The 18075-nt window shown below is 42.0% G+C and overlaps 1 protein-coding gene and 1 long non-coding RNA gene across 9 annotated transcripts in view; both read right to left on the bottom strand.

Moving 5' to 3' along the window:
- Positions 1 to 9877, bottom strand: part of LOC148890794 (uncharacterized) — a 34910-nt gene extending 25033 nt beyond the window's left edge. Inside the window, exons 1-5 of one of the 6 annotated variants that reach the window (XR_016116669.1) lie at positions 9698 to 9877; positions 9410 to 9583; positions 9160 to 9279; positions 7835 to 8941; positions 7069 to 7441 (exon numbers count right to left, since the gene is read on the bottom strand). This is a non-coding gene — a long non-coding RNA (uncharacterized LOC148890794). The other 5 variants (XR_016116670.1, XR_016116672.1, XR_016116668.1 and 2 more) reach the window with 5 other exon arrangements.
- A 3288-nt stretch (positions 9878 to 13165) lies between these two features.
- LOC148890793 (semaphorin-3F-like) overlaps positions 13166 to 18075 on the bottom strand; it is a 53924-nt gene continuing 49014 nt past the window's right edge. For all 3 annotated transcript variants that reach the window (XM_089009616.1, XM_089009617.1, XM_089009618.1), the window contains one exon: positions 13166 to 17188. In XM_089009616.1, the coding sequence (XP_088865742.1) occupies positions 16760 to 17188 (429 nt within the window). In that variant the 3' untranslated portion in view covers positions 13166 to 16759. The remainder of the gene's footprint in view (positions 17189 to 18075) is intronic.

Raw genomic sequence — 18075 nt, 5'->3', positions numbered from 1 at the left:
TAACGTGACGTCACGAACAAGGAGGCGGGACCTTCTGAAACTCGGCCTCTCTGAAACTTTCTGAGGTCATTTTGAAGTGTTTTGCGACACTTTAAGTCATTTTTATTGGTGTTTTGCATTTGACTAAAAATATCAACTTGCGTGTTTTGGGTTTTAGATGCTATAAAACGTTTTTCGATGTCAGTTAGGAAACAAAAAAAAAAAAATGGTGTCGGTTGTCCTTTAAGTCATGTTTTCTCTTCTTTGTGTTGTATTTCATGTCAGGACATTTGCCACCAAGCCACTGGCGTATTGTTGTGGTTGCAATATCTGCCAAGGCCGCCCGGTAGTCACCTGCCAGTCGCATTTTGCACTTGTGTGCCTCTGTAATGTTCGACTTACTAAGTTGATGACTTTGGCTGTAATAAAATATAATTCATGCATGCTGTGTTTTGTTCAGTAAGGCGGCGTCGTCGTTGCTGAATGAGAGCAGAGGAAGGCTACCTTGGAAGAAGAGTCACTATTCTACAAAGCCCCCAAGACAGGGGTGTTTAAGTCATTTTTTGCCAAGGGCAACGTTGTAGTTCCGGTTTTCCCTTGATGGCCGTTATGAATTTGGGGAAGCCATTATTAGAATGTTTCATCTCCTCCACATCAAGAACACACAAGAAATGAATGAATAACTAGTTTTCAAATCTGAAGTCAAACATAATGACTGTGATTGTGGTGTACATGGGACAATTTCAAATGTTGGTTCAGACTTTAGCAAGCATCATGGAATTTCACAAGTTTGATTTGCTTTTGCCGGCCGAATAAAATGAAGACGAGCCAGATTTATCCCCTGGGCCTTGACTTTGACACCTGTGGGCTAAGATGACATGGAAGTCGGAAAAAAACATGTTCCTTTGCAAAATAACCCAAAGTTTGACTCACTGCAGAGCATGCTCGGTTTGGTCTATAGGCAGGCATCACAAGTTGAACAAGCAATACGAGTGTCTCAGATCATTAATAATAATTATTATTATTATCATACATTTCATTTATAAGCACCTTTAAAGGACAACCGATGTCCCTTTTTATTTTTTAACTGACACCAGAAAAACGTTTTATATCATCTAAAATACCCAAAACATGCAGTATGATATTTTTAGTCAAATGCAAAACACCAATAAAAAAAAGTGTCCAAAATCTGCAAAAAATTGAGCTGCAAATTGGGCATTTTCACGCACACACACACACATCTCACATTCATATTAGTGTATTTTTTATTTTATTGGATGATGCCAAAGAAATGACACTTTGCTCCCATGTCCACATTTTTTGCCAAACACTCAATATTTTATACTGGCTGCCAGCATTGTTTTCAAACACAGCCTAAAACGACAACCGACACCATTTTTTTGTTTCCTCACTGACATCAGAAAAACGTTTTGGACCATCTAAAATACCCAAAACACGTGGGCTGATATTTTTAGTCAAACGCAAAACACCAATAAAATGACTTAGTCGCCCAAAACTGCCACTTCTTCTTCATCTTCTTTTCCTTTAGGCTTTTCCCTTCAGGGGCCACCACAGTCAATCAGTGTCCTCCACCTAACCCGGTTTTGTGCATTCTCTTCTCTCACACCAGCTACCTTTATGTCCTCTTTGACCACATCCATAAACCTCCCCTTCAGTCTTCCTCTCGGTCTCCTGCTTGGTGTAGGTTATCCTTCTCCCGATATCGTCGGTCTCTCTCCTCTGGACATGTCCAAACCATCTCAGTCTCGCCTCTCTGACTTTCTCTCCAAAGCCTCTAATATGAGTTGTCCCTCTAATGTACTCATTCCTGATCCTATCCAATCTGGTCACTCCCAAAGAAAACCTCGACATCTTCAACTCTGCTACCTCCAGCTCTGCTTCCTGTCTTTTCTTCGGTGGCACTGTCTCCAGTCCAAACATCATGACTGATCTCACCACCGTTTTATACACTTTTCCTTTCATCCAAGCTGAAACCCTTCTATCACACATCACGCCTGACATTTTTCTCCAGACGTTCCAGCCTGCCTCGACACGCTTCTTCACCTCTTTTCCACACTCTCCATTGCTCTGGACAGTTGACCCCAAGTACTTAAAATCCTCCACCATCTTTATCTCTTCACCCTGTAGCATCACTCTTGCACTTGGATCCCTCTCATTCAGAAACGTATATTCTGTCTTGCTGCGGCTAATCTTCATTCCTCTCCTTTCCAGGGCATACCTCCACGTCTCTAGTTTCTCTGCCACCTGTTCCCTGTTCTCGGTATAGATCACAATGTCATCTGCAAACATCGTGGTCCAAGGAGATTCTTGTCTAACATCGTCTGTCAGCCTGTCCATCACCATAGCAAACAAGAAGGGGCACCGAGCTGACCCCTGGTGGAGTCCCACCTCCACCTTGAATTCCTCAGTCACACCGACAGCATACCTCACAACTGTCTTACAGTCATGATACATGTCTTGCACCGCTCTGACATACTTTTCCGTCACTCCAGACTTCATCTTGCAATACCACAACTCTTCTCTGGGCACCCTGTCATACGCTTTCTCCAGATCTACAAAGACACAATGCAATTCCTTCTGACCTTCTCTGTACTTCTCTATCAGCATTCTAAAAGCAAACACTGCATCGGTCTTACTCTTTTTTTTTTGGCATGAAGCCATACTGCTGCTCACAAATGTTCACTCCTGCTCTTAGTCTTGCTTCAACTACTCTTTCCCAGAGTTTCATTGTATGGCTCATCAACTTTATTCCTCCGTTGTTAGTACAACTCTGCACATCTCCTTTGTTCTTAAAAATGGGCATGAGTACACTTCGTCTCCATTCTTCACCATCTAAGATCTTGTTGAATAACCCAGTCAGGAACACCACCGCCACCTCTCCAAGACACTTCCATACCTCAATTGCTAAATCATCACGCCCGAGTTACTTTCCCCCCTTCATCCTCTTCAGCGCCCTCCTCACTTCATCCTTGCTAATGTTCGCTACGTCTAGGTCGACAACAGTCACATCTTCTACTCTTTGTTCCTTCTCATTTTACTCATTCATCAATTCTTCAAAGTACTCTTTGCATCTTGAAAGTGTTTTCAGAATCAGGAACAGAAAGCCTTTAATAGTCCCACAATGGGGACACTTTCTGATTGGAATTGCATATATTGGGTTGAGAGCATGAGTATATTTTCTAAATCCCTTGTCATCCACAATTGAAAATGGGTGAAAATCACTTGAAATCATTTTACCCAGTTCCACATCAATTGTGTTTTCAACAAATGTCATAAAGAAAGAATAGGGAATGAAACCAATAATTCTCAAGATACAAAAAGGAGAGGAGTAGCAGTACCGTACATTGCAGGAGTTTCTGAAAAACTACAAAGAGTCCTTTGGCAACACAAAATTCCTACTTATTTCAAACCGATAAACACGTTAAGGCAAAAATTAGTGCATCCAAAAGATAGGCTACCAAATGAAAAACAAAGTAATGTAGTTTATTCCATACATTGTAAGAATGAAAATTGTAAAGAGCAGTACATTGGGGAGACTCAACAAATTCTCAAAAAAAGACTATCAACATTGCAGGGATAATACTAGTGGGCCTCAATCGGCAGTACATTTGCACCTAAAAGCCAGCAACCACTCATTTGACGACAATGAGGTTAAAATCTTAGCGAAAGAACATAGATGGTTTGAAAGGGGGGTAAAAGAAACGATTCTTATAAAACAACTAAATCCTTCATTAAACCGGTCTGTGGGGTGAGGTTCAATTTGGATCGTTCATACAATAGCCTGCTTAGGCAAAACAGGTTAGGCAACTTTCGTAATGCTGATGAGGTGATACGGTGGGCGTGGGGGAAATGGGCCAGTCGTTAGTCAGGAATGTAGGAACAATCAGTGGGGCCACAGGGAGTGGTCCTCTGCTCCCCCCAACCACCACCATGGATATATAAATAGGGCCGATACGACCAGTCAGACTTTAGTTCGCTGACGAAGCCTCTTGAATAGGAGGCGAAACGTCTGAAACCTTTGTACAGATTTTGTACAGATGACAGCTGAAGAAACCTTCTCATCGATGGACCACTCTTGTACGACTGAGAGCTTACACAGACGTCTTCTCACTTTTGTATTTTTTCCTTTTGTGCTCGCGATTGTTTCTAGCCGCAGCGCGAAAATGGAGAAAAGAGAGAAGACAGAGAAAATTTTATTTGTTATTTTTTGGAATTCAAGACGGCGCTGCAAGAGTGGCTGCCTTTCCAGCAGCTCCTGTACTTTGTTTTTCGACTTTCATTCCTTTCATAACTTTGCTGCTGTGAAATGTAAATTTCTCCACTGCAAGACTAATAAAGGCAAATCCAATCCAATCAAATAGATAAAAGAAAGAAGAGAAAAAGCAGAAAAAAATAAAGAAAAAACAGAGAAAGAAAGAGAGAAATTCTAAACAGTTGAGCACACCAGAAAACTTGGAGACAGCAGTTGCGAACGGCACATCACTACAAGCCAGCGCGAGAACGACAAAACGAGCACGAGCGCCAGCAGGAGCTGAGGCGACTAGTGATGGGAATTCCAGCTCTTTTTTAGAGAGCCGGTTCTTTTGGCTTGGCTCACTAAACAGATCCGGCTGTTTTGGCTTACAAATGGCTCATTTGTTTGTTTGTTTTTTTGCTTAAATTAATTAACTTCCAAAAATCATGTAAAATAATGTGAAAAACGAATTACTCATGTCAAAATACACTACAGTATATCATTTTTTTTAAATATGGCTTGATTTGCAATTGCAAATACTACTAGCAAATTTCCCCATTATGGGACGAATAAAGGTTTTCTGATTCTGAGGTTTTCTGATTCTGATAATATGTGCACAGAGAGCATCCACTAACTTTCACTTATGGTTAATCTGGTCTGATGATCAGATGTCACTAATTTGGTTTTCATATTAATAATGCTATCATATCAATTAGTAAAAATATAACAATTGAATAATAGTAACCGCATAATGTGATAACATTTGTCCACCTGTCTATCCTAACCACCCCAACCTCTTTGTCCTCCCCCTTCTCCTCACTGCTGCGTGTGTCTGTAATTCTCCCCTCCCTCCTCTACCACGGATACCGACCAATCACGTGGGGCTTTAACCGAAGACTGGGGGCAGGGAAAAGAGGACAAAAAAATCGGCTCCCATTTCCGGCTCTTTGTGAGGAACCGGCTCTCTTCGTTCACTTCAGAGATCCAGCTCTAAGAACCGTCTCGATCGCGAACGACACATCACTAGAGGCTATTTCTGTGCTCTCCACTGCCAGAGACCAGGAAGTGAAAGTATACGCCTGGTGGGTGTGTCTTTCGCTTCCTGCCTATATTTTATGTTCAATAACACAGTCCGGCTTGGATAATCGAATGGACGACTCCGCGAGGACCAAGTGTCGGGAGTAACTGAAGCGCCGGGCCGGTTCATGTACCGACAAAGCGTCGGCCTTGCCACGGCGTAGATGGTGAGGAGCTGGAGGCCGACCTGCATGTCCCGTCCATCGAGCAGCCCATTTTAAAGGACAACCGACGTCACTTTCTTGTTTTTTAACTGACACCAGAGAAACGTTTTATAGCATCTAAAATACCCAAAACATGCAGTATGATATTTTTAATCAAATGCAAAACACCAATAAAAATGACTTAAAGTGTCCAAAATCTGCAAAAAAAAATTGAGCTGCGAATTGGGCATTTTCAGAAAGTCCCGCCCCCATTTCGTGACGTCACGCCAAGACGTCTTGCATTGCTTGTGAATCAAAACAATGGCTTCAGATTCGGAGAATATGCTTTCTTGTTGCACATCCAGTTATGAATATGATTCAAATAGTCCTGATGAGCAAAGCATACATGTTTGCAATCGATTAAAGAATTTATTTGGGCCATTTTGAGGCAAACAGGCGGTGGGTAATGTCTCACCCAAGAAGAGGCAGAAAAATGGCGACCAGCTCCGGTGCAAATGTTCACTCCTGCTCTTAGTCTTGCTTCAACTACTCTTTCCCAGAGTTTCATTGTATGGCTCATCAACTTTATTCCTCCGTTGTTAGTACAACTCTGCACATCTCCTTTGTTCTTAAAAATGGGCATGAGTACACTTCGTCTCCATTCTTCACCATCTAAGATCTTGTTGAATAACCCAGTCAGGAACACCACCGCCACCTCTCCAAGACACTTCCATACCTCAATTGCTAAATCATCACGCCCGAGTTACTTTCCCCCCCTTCATCCTCTTCAGCGCCCTCCTCACTTCATCCTTGCTAATGTTCGCTACGTCTAGGTCGACAACAGTCACATCTTCTACTCTTTGTTCCTTCTCATTTTACTCATTCATCAATTCTTCAAAGTACTCTTTGCATCTTGAAAGTGTTTTCAGAATCAGGAACAGAAAGCCTTTAATAGTCCCACAATGGGGACACTTTCTGATTGGAATTGCATATATTGGGTTGAGAGCATGAGTATATTTTCTAAATCCCTTGTCATCCACAATTGAAAATGGGTGAAAATCACTTGAAATCATTTTACCCAGTTCCACATCAATTGTGTTTTCAACAAATGTCATAAAGAAAGAATAGGGAATGAAACCAATAATTCTCAAGATACAAAAAGGAGAGGAGTAGCAGTACCGTACATTGCAGGAGTTTCTGAAAAACTACAAAGAGTCCTTTGGCAACACAAAATTCCTACTTATTTCAAACCGATAAACACGTTAAGGCAAAAATTAGTGCATCCAAAAGATAGGCTACCAAATGAAAAACAAAGTAATGTAGTTTATTCCATACATTGTAAGAATGAAAATTGTAAAGAGCAGTACATTGGGGAGACTCAACAAATTCTCAAAAAAAGACTATCAACATTGCAGGGATAATACTAGTGGGCCTCAATCGGCAGTACATTTGCACCTAAAAGCCAGCAACCACTCATTTGACGACAATGAGGTTAAAATCTTAGCGAAAGAACATAGATGGTTTGAAAGGGGGGTAAAAGAAACGATTCTTATAAAACAACTAAATCCTTCATTAAACCGGTCTGTGGGGTGAGGTTCAATTTGGATCGTTCATACAATAGCCTGCTTAGGCAAAACAGGTTAGGCAACTTTCGTAATGCTGATGAGGTGATACGGTGGGCGTGGGGGAAATGGGCCAGTCGTTAGTCAGGAATGTAGGAACAATCAGTGGGGCCACAGGGAGTGGTCCTCTGCTCCCCCCAACCACCACCATGGATATATAAATAGGGCCGATACGACCAGTCAGACTTTAGTTCGCTGACGAAGCCTCTTGAATAGGAGGCGAAACGTCTGAAACCTTTGTACAGATTTTGTACAGATGACAGCTGAAGAAACCTTCTCATCGATGGACCACTCTTGTACGACTGAGAGCTTACACAGACGTCTTCTCACTTTTGTATTTTTTCCTTTTGTGCTCGCGATTGTTTCTAGCCGCAGCGCGAAAATGGAGAAAAGAAAAGAGAGAAGACAGAGAAAATTTTATTTGTTATTTTTTGGAATTCAAGACGGCGCTGCAAGAGTGGCTGCCTTTCCAGCAGCTCCTGTACTTTGTTTTTCGACTTTCATTCCTTTCATAACTTTGCTGCTGTGAAATGTAAATTTCTCCACTGCAAGACTAATAAAGGCAAATCCAATCCAATCAAATAGATAAAAGAAAGAAGAGAAAAAGCAGAAAAAAATAAAGAAAAAACAGAGAAAGAAAGAGAGAAATTCTAAACAGTTGAGCACACCAGAAAACTTGGAGACAGCAGTCTCCAAGTGCATCTTATTAAATTAAAGATGCATCTTATTAAAATTGCTTTCAGGTTATTGTGACTTACCATCAACTGAGACTTGTCTGGACTGCTGCACCAGGTCACTTTTATTGTCCACGGTGTGGGGGAAGATGACCCGCATCCGGGCAAGAGAAACTCAGATCAATTTATCTTTATAAGAAGTGTGTTGAGCCGTTCTTAGTCTGGTCCCTCACCTCGGACCTGTTTGCCAGGGGCATCAAGCCCCAGACAACCTCGCTCCTGGGATCATTGGGACACGCAAACACCTCCACCACGGTAAGGTGACGGCTCACGGGGGGGGGGGAAAAATGTGCACAAGCAACCCAGCTTGTTAGGCCTTCATGTTGGCCAAGCATGAAGGCCAGGGTTTCCACACAGTTGTGGTCAAGAGAGGTTTAGAGTACAGAGAGTGGAGAAGAATGAAATTGGCTCAAATCATGAACCGCATCAGCAAACAAAAAATAAACAAACAAATAAACGCTCAATGCAAAAAAAATAACAATGAACTTGACGCGTCAGTTCTAACAAATCATGAAACCAACAAAAACATTCAGAACATGAAAACAGCAATGATGCAAATACAAGTACAAATGCATTGACAACTTGATACACACAAAGAAAAAAAATAAAAATACAATACAAATAAATTCTAAATAAAATACAAATATAAAACAAAAACCATGAATAAAAAAACAAACCCTCAATACAAACAGCAAACCTGGAAGATGCAACAACCAAGTACCAATATATTGACCAGTTGATACACAAAGAAATAAAAGAAAAATACAATACAAATAAATTCAAAATTAAATACAAATAAATCTAAAACAAAAACAATCAATAAAAAAACAAACCCTCAATACAAACAGCAAACCGAAGATGCAACAACCAAGTACCAATATATTGGCCAGTTGAGTCACCCAAAATAAAATAAAAATACACCTTCAAAATTAATAAACAAATAAACCTGCAATGCAAAAAGTAGAACTGACATGTTAAGACGGCGTTGAGTACCTGGCAATGCATCCCGGGAGTCTGGGCTCCAGAACGGCGTCTGCTCGACCTATCGAGGGACGAAGCTCTTAGTCCTCGCTGTGACTGCGATCAGACGAGAAGCTCAAATTGGATAGTGTAGCCAAATGTTCTGTGCTGCTGCACACATGGAAAAAACAGTCAAGATACACACATCACAAACACATCTTATTTTTGCATTTCAAAAGTGGCTTCATATAATCTGAAATGTGGTGTACTGTCAAAGTAGCTTGTATGTGCTGTTTGACCTCTGAAGCCTCACCTACAACCATGGAGTGACGTCAACATTTCAGAGGTTTTAAGTGAAAAAAAAAACCGAGCAGTAAACTAAATTGTACCTGTTCCCAGTCTGTCTAGGGGGCATTGCCTCAAGAGACAGGTAATCATGTCCTGACGGTCCAGCAGCTCGGTTTAATTTACCTTTGCTGATGAATTACCAGGAGTGTGGAAAAAGCATCCTACTTGGGATAAGCAATCAGTTAAGTTAAAAAGCAATCAGTTCAATGAAAAAAAGAATACACAATGAAATAAACAAACACATTAACGCTCTCAGATTATTAAAGGATGAAGAGGCTCGGATTAACTCACCTTTGCTGATGTGTGAATGTTCGGTCAATTTACGTTTACACGTTTTCCCACCGAAAGGGATCCTAGAGAGACCACACTGATACAACTCAACTCACTCTCGTTGATTGTTGATTGAGTTTTGAATACATTGGTTCTTTTTTGTTTGGTAGACGAGCAGTGAAGTAGGTCGTAAACCTACAAATGGAAACACAGAACATGAATGCAACTCATTCACAATAATTTCTATCACTACTTTGACATTATTTTAGTTATAATCAACAGAAAGGTAGAATGTGGAATGAAACTCACCGGCGGTGTGTCTCCCTTGGCTAACAAGACCCACCTGGTTCAGACAGCATTTATCTCCACACCCACTCACCGGTTGATCGGATTAACATCTTTCAAGTCTGCTTGTAAAGCCAAGTCTAACATGTGATTGCCTATTTACACAACAGTGAACGTGTGTTTGTGTGTGTGTGTGTGTGTGTGTGTGTGTGTGTGTGTGTGTGGGCGCGCGCGCCAAAGCATCGTGTGAGTGTGTGCATGCGCGCGTCCGCGCATGGTGTGTGTGTGTGTGTGTGTGTGTGTGTGTGTGTGTGTGGGGTGGGGGGGGGGGGGGGCAAACACATTTCGAGTCAAAAGCAAATTTAGCGAGTCAAAAGCAAACATAGCGAGTCAAAAACAAACATAGCGAGTCAAAAGCATACTTTGCAAGTCAAAAGCAAACATTGCGAGTCAAAAACAAACATAGCGAGTCAAAAGCATACTTTGCAAGTCAAAAGCATACTTTGCAAGTCAAAAGCAAACATTGCGAGTCAAAAACAAACATAGCGAGTCAAAAGCATACTTTGCAAGTCAAAAGCCAACATTGCCAGTCAAAAGCAAACACTGCCAGTCAAAAGCAAACACTGCGCGCAGTGTCCACCTTGTGTGCATTACGAACAATGCAACGAAGGAGACCCAAAATGCAACATCCAAACACAAAATGACAATTTCCCACAACTGCAGGGGTTCAGGAGGCGGCAGAGGCAAGCAGCAATAGCGACAATGTCGAAAACAAAAGGCTTAGAATCAACGGCGTGAGAACAAGCTCCGACAAACGAATCTGCGATAAAAGAGGCCGACGCACAATCGAGGTGCGGCAAGAGACAAGACAAAACAAGTGCCCACGCAACTGTGCAACAGAATGCACCAAAGTCAACCGCTGACGTGCACAACATCGACGAACACCGGATTGCCCCGGCGTCGACTGAAAACGAGAGATTAAGTACAAACATTTCGCGCGCTCTTTGTACTTCCTGGTGGTGTTCCTCTTCTGGTGTCTGAGGAGTGATTTAATTGGCGGAAGATAAACCACGGGGTTTTGTGACTTCACAGAAAAGGAAGCACCCGATACGATGCGTGTGTTAATCTTGTCTGTTTGTTTATTTATTTATTTATTTACATTTGAGAAAATAAAACACATCAAAATATGAAACACAAAACGTAACCACATTCATCCAAAGCAATGTTAGCTTCCCCATTGCTGTCACGGTACTTTAGTGTCTTCTCATTAGTTATCCGGGGGTTTATTCACCAAAGTACCCCAGCGATTTTAGACACAAAACTACCATCTTCCCACCGCCAATTCCACAAACAAAATCCCATGTCGTAGGGGAATGAATAAGAACTAATCCGAATATCGTACTGTACCTCTGGTATTATTGCTGTTTGTGTAAGCAAATGCAGACTCTCTTGTCGTCTCTTGGTATCGCCTGGCAGCAAAGTACGGTTTATCCCAGGCCTCCGCCATGATAATAGCACAAGGAGCTCCCTGCGCAATTGCCCTTTCTTTCCATTTGCACGTGTCTTTAGCTTTTCTACTTTTGCCACAGTGAACTCTGATTGGATTAATTCCAAATTAAATCACAACCTTTTAATGGCGCAGCGCAGCTATCCGCAAGCCAATGAGCGGCAACTGTAATTAAAAGAAAAGGACCGCCTCCTCACCGCACGTCACTGCGGTGAGGAGGCGGTCCTTTTCTGACGTCACGTACGGACTCGTCACCAACTCAAAAACAAGACTTCCTGAATGTTCAGTGCGAGTTTTAAAACGTAAAATATAGCTATATGAGGTGGAATCTTATTAAATTACGCCCAGTAGAAGTCATTTGAAGCCATTTTACAAATTATGGACACAACTTGTCCGGAGACGTCGGTTGTCCTTTAACATTACAGACTACAGGTCGCATGTACATCGCATTTGAATGAAGACACAACAACTGTAATAATAATAATAATAATAATAATAATAATAATAATAATAATAATAATAATAATAATAATAATAATACATTTCATTTATAAGCGTCTTTCGCAACTCTCAAGGACAGTGCAGTCACAGGATAGGTTTTTTTGCAGGTGAGCAGCGGCAGCCACACCGCCAGCGTTCACTCCGGAAGTAACACATGCACACACGCACACGCGTACGCTCACTCACACACACGCACGTGCGCGCACACACGCACGTACGCATGCACACGCACGCACGTACGCACGCTCACACGCCTAAGCACGCGCGCACACCCACGCGCACACACACACACACACACACACACACACACACACACACACACACACACACACACACACACACACACACACACACACACACACACACACCACTGACTCAAATATGAAACAAGCAAATAATATAGACGGAATAGTACAATTCTTGCATTCCAATGATGATTTAGACGCCCTTCATTGAGTCAAATCACAAAGACCCTGACTTGGTCGCATAACCGAGCCGTGGCGAGTCCAGCAATACACAAAAGGGAATTAGCGATCATACGAAAAAAATCTTTGTAATTGCTAAAAAATGCCACAAGGCGACAGCAAAGGACCCCGTCGCCATCCTATAAAGATATGGCCGCATATGAAACACCAATTGATTTAAAACAGGTCTGAGTGTGTTCCAAAGAATAACCCGAGATTGGTTTCCCGATGAAATTCCGCAAAATTTGTGAATGATGAACTTTACTCTCCATTAGCATGACTTAGAATTACTACAACTCACTAAAAACAACGGCAACATCGACAACAATACAGTATATAGAAAAGACAAGGAGTAACGTCTGTGCTTATGTTTAATTGTTTGTTTTTTTTTCATCTGCCAATGAGGTTTTTTTAGCACAAATATGCACGCTGAACACTTTTACAGATACAATACACCTTTATTCCAGAGAGTTCAGGGCAGAACATAGAAAACAGCCAGCATCAAATTCATCACAATGAGTAGAGGGGAAGTGTTCCGTTGTCATCAAATATTTAGAGTTTATATGTTTTAGAGTTTTCATTTAGTAATTAGCAACAACAGAGCAAGTCTTTTACACATAAAAATTCAGTACAACAGCATCAGCCCATTTAGTTTTTTTCCTTAAAATGGGATAATGTGAACAAAATGGATAACCAACAGGTGACTTACTTTCTTTGCAAGTTCAAAACATGTGGTGTGTACAAAATGGAAGTACAGCAACTATGGTCGTATCCTTTCCAGAGCCCTACGGGGAACCCTTTCTATTGTCAAATTGATGAGTGGTAGAAGCCTCGAACTCAAAATCCGGTTTCTTTCTTTTTTTTTTTTTTAATTATTTGAGTACCGTCACCTTACAACTGATCATCACTCAGTCCTTGACAGAGTACAAATAAATGGTAACCAATGGTGTTGGATTCCGCCCATGTATGGAAAAGTATTTGAGAGTTGAAAGACGCTTATAAAAGAAATGTATTATTATTATTATTATTATTATTATTATTATTACTTATATCCATCCATCCATTTACCGCTTATTCCTCATTAGGGTCGCGGGGGGTGCTGCAGCCAATCCCAGCTGTCTTCGGGCACGAGGCGGGGGCCACCCTGAATTGGTTGCCAGCCAAGCGCAGGGCACACAAAGACATACAACAGTCACTCTCACACTCACACCTAGGGACAATTTGGAGTGGTCAATCTGCCTGCCATGCATGTTTTTGGAATGTGGGAGAAAACCGGAGGACCTGGAGAAAACCCATGCGGGCCCGGGGAGTAACATGCAAACTCCGCACAGGGAGGCGGGAGCGGGATGCGAACCAGCGACCTCTGCACTCTGAAGCCGGCGTGCTAACCACTCGACTACCGGGCGGCCTATTACTATTATTATTATTATTATTATTATTATTATTATTATTATTACACGTTCAGTAATAAATGTTTTATTGTTGTGTGTGGAGTTGCCACACCTTTACTTGTTCTATCAAGTGTACTGGTGACGCAATAATTGTCACAGCCCACGATTGATTCCTAACAGTGGTAAACAAAAAACAAAACAAAATAAAATAAAAGGCAAACACACATATACTTTTGATCAGAAATGCAGTAACTCTACATTTTCATGCACACAAGAAAGCCAGCTTCCCAACATTTGGTGAGTGCCACAATATTATTACAATGCTGGGTTGTGTCTAGCGTCAAATGGAAATTTCCTTTTCAAACCTGGATGTCAGGAGAACAAAAAAGTTCATGCAAGTATTGCTAACCTCAACTATTTAATTTTATTTCTTTTAATTTTTTTACAGTATTCACATATGTACGCAAGTGTGCTTGTTGCATTTGTTTTGCCCCCAGCGGTCACCCGCCCACCCCAAGGTAAAAAAAATAAATTAAAAAAACGCCATTTGGACAAGACTTTGACTCTCTATTGCACCGCAGTCTCAGCATAAGTGAAGTTTGTAATTGGTCAACCCTGTGATTGATTTGATTTCCTGTATTTTCCGGTGTATAGGGTGCAGCCAAAAGCCTTGATTTTCTTGAAACGATGACCCTGCGCCTTATAGACCGGTGCGCCTTATCTGTCTTGTCATATTGAGCCACAATAGCTCTCACAACGTCGGCAACCATCGACCCCATAGAAGTAGTCGTGCGTAATCCAAGCCTCTACTTCAGTGTCTTGTACTGTGGTGTGCCTTATACTTGGAAAACATTTCTATATTATATTTGGAAAACACGTTTTCATTCATTGAAGGTGCATGGTATGCATGGAAAAAGTTTAAAAATACAGTGATACCTCGGTTTACGAACCCCTTGGCTTACGAACTTTTCGGTTTACGAACGTTACATTTATGAAAATGTTACCTTGCCATACGAACTATTTTTCGGGATACACATGGAGCTGCCACAATGAGTGGTGTGTCGTTCGCAAACGAGCCCGTTCTCCTGACAAGAAAATGGCAGCTGACTGTTTTGTCCTCTATTCTCCGCTCTGTCTTCGGTAAAAGCCACGTGATTGGTCAAGAACGCAGCAGTGAGGGGGGGGGGGCTGTTAAACATTAAAGAGACAGGCAGACAACAGAGCGAGTGAGAAAACACACACTCACACACATGAAAGGGAGATGACAGAGCTTGAAACAAAAAACAAAAGTGAAATGGTGAGAAAATGGGTAGAAAACAGTGACATTTTGACTCTTTGATAGTTCAAAAGCAGAGTGTAGACTGGAAGGTTAAAATATCCCATCTGTACACTTGATGCAAAAAGCTATCAACCCAGCTAAACAGTACACAATTGATGATGAACATGGTAAAATTATCGCAGAGAAAGCACCTAAAAGGGATCATTCCTCAAGATGGTGAAAGAAGAAGGCTACGTTACTCATCAAGTGCTTAATGCTGAGGAAACCGGCCACTCCATTCCATCAAGCCATCAACAACCAGCACAAAGGTAAATAAAACGACTTTATTATACAGTACAGTTTTTTTCTTTAATTATAATACCATAGCACATTTATTATACATAAAATAAGGTATATTTTGTGTAGTTTTAAGGCTGAGAAAATTAGAAAGTAGAATATGTTTTATGGGGACCTGGGAACAAATTATTCTCAATTTAATGAGTTCCTGTAGGAAATTATTATTTTTTTGATAAACACTTTTCACCTTACACACACACTCTGTCTGGGAATCAATTAAGTTCGTAAGCCAAGGTATCGTAGTACACCATTTGCACCACCAATGGTGTATTTTCTTATTCACCAGAAAATACGGTAACTAGGAGTGACTCATTATGAATAGTTTTCATTAAAAAAAGGACATATCTGCTGACAAGCAGTGCGCATATTTGAACATTATGGAGTGACAAAAGTGTTCCTCCTCAACGATGGGGAGCTCTTCAAGTCCATGGTCCCCCCATTAAAGGACAACCAACACTATTTTTTTTGTTTCCTAACTGACATAAGGAAAATGTTTTATAGCATCTAAAATACCCAAAATACGCAGGCTGGTATTTTTAGTCAAATGAAAAACACCACTAAAAATGACTAAAAGTGTCCCAAAACTACTTCAAAATGACCTCAGAAAGTTTCAGTTTCAGACGTCACGGCAAGACGTCTTGCCTTGCTCGAGAATGTTTGCAATCGACTAAAGAAGTCCTCCCGTATTAATTTGAGCCATCAGGACTCCAATGTAGCATCCCAGAAAATGCACAAGATGGCACCCAAGCTCCGTTGGAAATGGGCTGATTTGTCTGCTGGGAATTTGTGTCAACTAGTATCAAATAGAAGTCTTGGTGCAACACACAACGATTCACCATTTCATTATGTTTGTGTTTTCCTTCTAATTTCGCCATCAACACGATGTTTTCAGACCAAACAAAGTACCCAAAATGCATTGTGTGTCGCTTTCTCGGTCAGGGGCGTTCCAGACGTGACGTCACGTCAGGCATCGAAACTCGAAAACAAGACTTCCTGAATATTCAGCGCAAGTCTTAAAACGTAAAATATAGCTATATGCGGTGGAATCTTTCTAAAATACACTCAGTAGAAGTCATTTGAAGTGATTTTACAAATTATGGACACAACTTGTCCGGCGGCGTCGGTTGTCCTTTAAGTCTCAGTCTACATGCATGTCGGAATTGGCCATTTTGCAGTTATCCCGGTACGGCGTCACAATATTTAAGAAACATCAGCCACCCCGTCTCCTCTTATCGGCCACATTTTTTTCCCCCATCGCGCAAGGAGCGTCTTCGCAAAACACAAAGATCTCTCCAATCTCAGATGAGCAATGAGCGTGGTAATGACAGTAAACAGCAACAATCTATCGAATGAGGACGACGACATTTGTCCCAAAGTTACCTCGACACAACAAGCCCGTTTTTCTTTTCAGTCCAAATCGACGGGCGAGCTTACTATATATACAACCGACAATAAATACGGAAGTAGCTGAATGCGTTACGCTTTGAAAAATGGATGTTGGGGATTTTCCTGTCACCCAAAGAGTCTTTTGCAGTTTTCATTGGAGGGTGGGATGGCGTGTGTGTGTGTGTGGGGGGGGGGGGGGGTGTGGCCTCAGAGTTGACCTCCTTATGTCTCGTCCCGCTCTTCCTCGTGATGCCGGCGATTGCGAGGCTTCTTCTGTTCCTTGAACTCTTTCAGGTCTTTGACCTTGAGGGCGCTGAGGGCGGGGTCTCCAAACTGCCAGTAGTCCTGGCAATACTGATTGATGAGGTTCATCTCCGGCTGGCTGAGAATGGTCAGCAGGTCTTTGTACTGGCCGGCGCTGGGAGTCCACTGGGTGCCGGAATGCAGCGAAGATGACAGGAGACCTCCGGCGCTTTCCACCAGGGCGTTATTGACGGCGTGACTCGACAGCACAACCAGCTGTAGCTTGACCAGGGTGTGCTTGAAGTTCTTTTCCGTGGCGCTGCACTGGTACATGCCTGAGTCGGAAGGATGCAGAGACCGCAGGAGAAGACCTTGTTCTGTTTTTAAGATCCGACTGTCGGAACGCATCTACAAGAAGAGAGAAAGGAAGAAATGAAAAGTAGCGTATATATTCGAGTATAACGCACATTTTTTTTTAAACCTTCGTTCCGACAAAACGGTCGTAAGTCAAACGGTCGTAAATCGAAAAGCATTCAAAATGGCCGACGCGAGGTTTATACAACAGGATAGTATACACTATACCATGTCAATCTGTTGTTTTTAAGCAACGTTTTCTATTGAATACGATACCAAAATGTTGACAGTTCATTTACAAATCTGATAACTTTTAGTGCCATTTTAATCATTTCATATTTCGTATTATTGATCTTTATTACTGTGTTGGCGCACACGCTTTCTGCTGACCCAAATACGCACGGCTTCCCACGCATGCGAGCTGTCCAAAAATAACTCTCCCTGCGAACGGAGAAGTCACCCAACACATGCTCGGACTCAGGCAGACGCCGAAGCAAAAAAGTTCTACCGGTTGCCCAAAAAAGTTCTACCGGTTGCCCTCTCCCCGGCCGTACCCCGCGCTGACGTACGGCCCGACATGCGAGTGAGATGTTGTCATGCTGGAGAAAATTGTCGTAGGCGTTTGTTTAAGAAACAGTTCTTTTGTATCCTCCTTTTGGGCAATGCTGCTGCGGCAAATAAACATCCTAGGGGGGACAGCTGGGGGCGGAGCCGCACCACCCCGCTTCATCAGGACAGCGGGTATGAAAACGGGACGCTGTCAACTTGTATTTGTACTTTGGGCCGACGCTGAGATGAGCAAAAGAGTCCGTTGCCTTGGTTTACAAACAAAAATGGGTACTGGACCAAACTGAGCGCACCTGAATGCACGACCCGGCTTCCCTCCGCTTCCTTATACGCTACTTCTACGTGTTGCGTCTTATTGTGACTGACGCATTAGT

This window comes from Hippocampus bargibanti, linkage group LG12 (genome assembly GCF_051943395.1).
Source record: "Hippocampus bargibanti isolate YZ-2025 linkage group LG12, ASM5194339v1, whole genome shotgun sequence".
In the NCBI taxonomy this organism is placed as follows: domain Eukaryota; kingdom Metazoa; phylum Chordata; class Actinopteri; order Syngnathiformes; family Syngnathidae; genus Hippocampus; species Hippocampus bargibanti.
The sequence above is the reverse complement of the archived record's forward strand: the minus strand, read 5'-3'. Positions and strand labels throughout refer to the sequence as shown.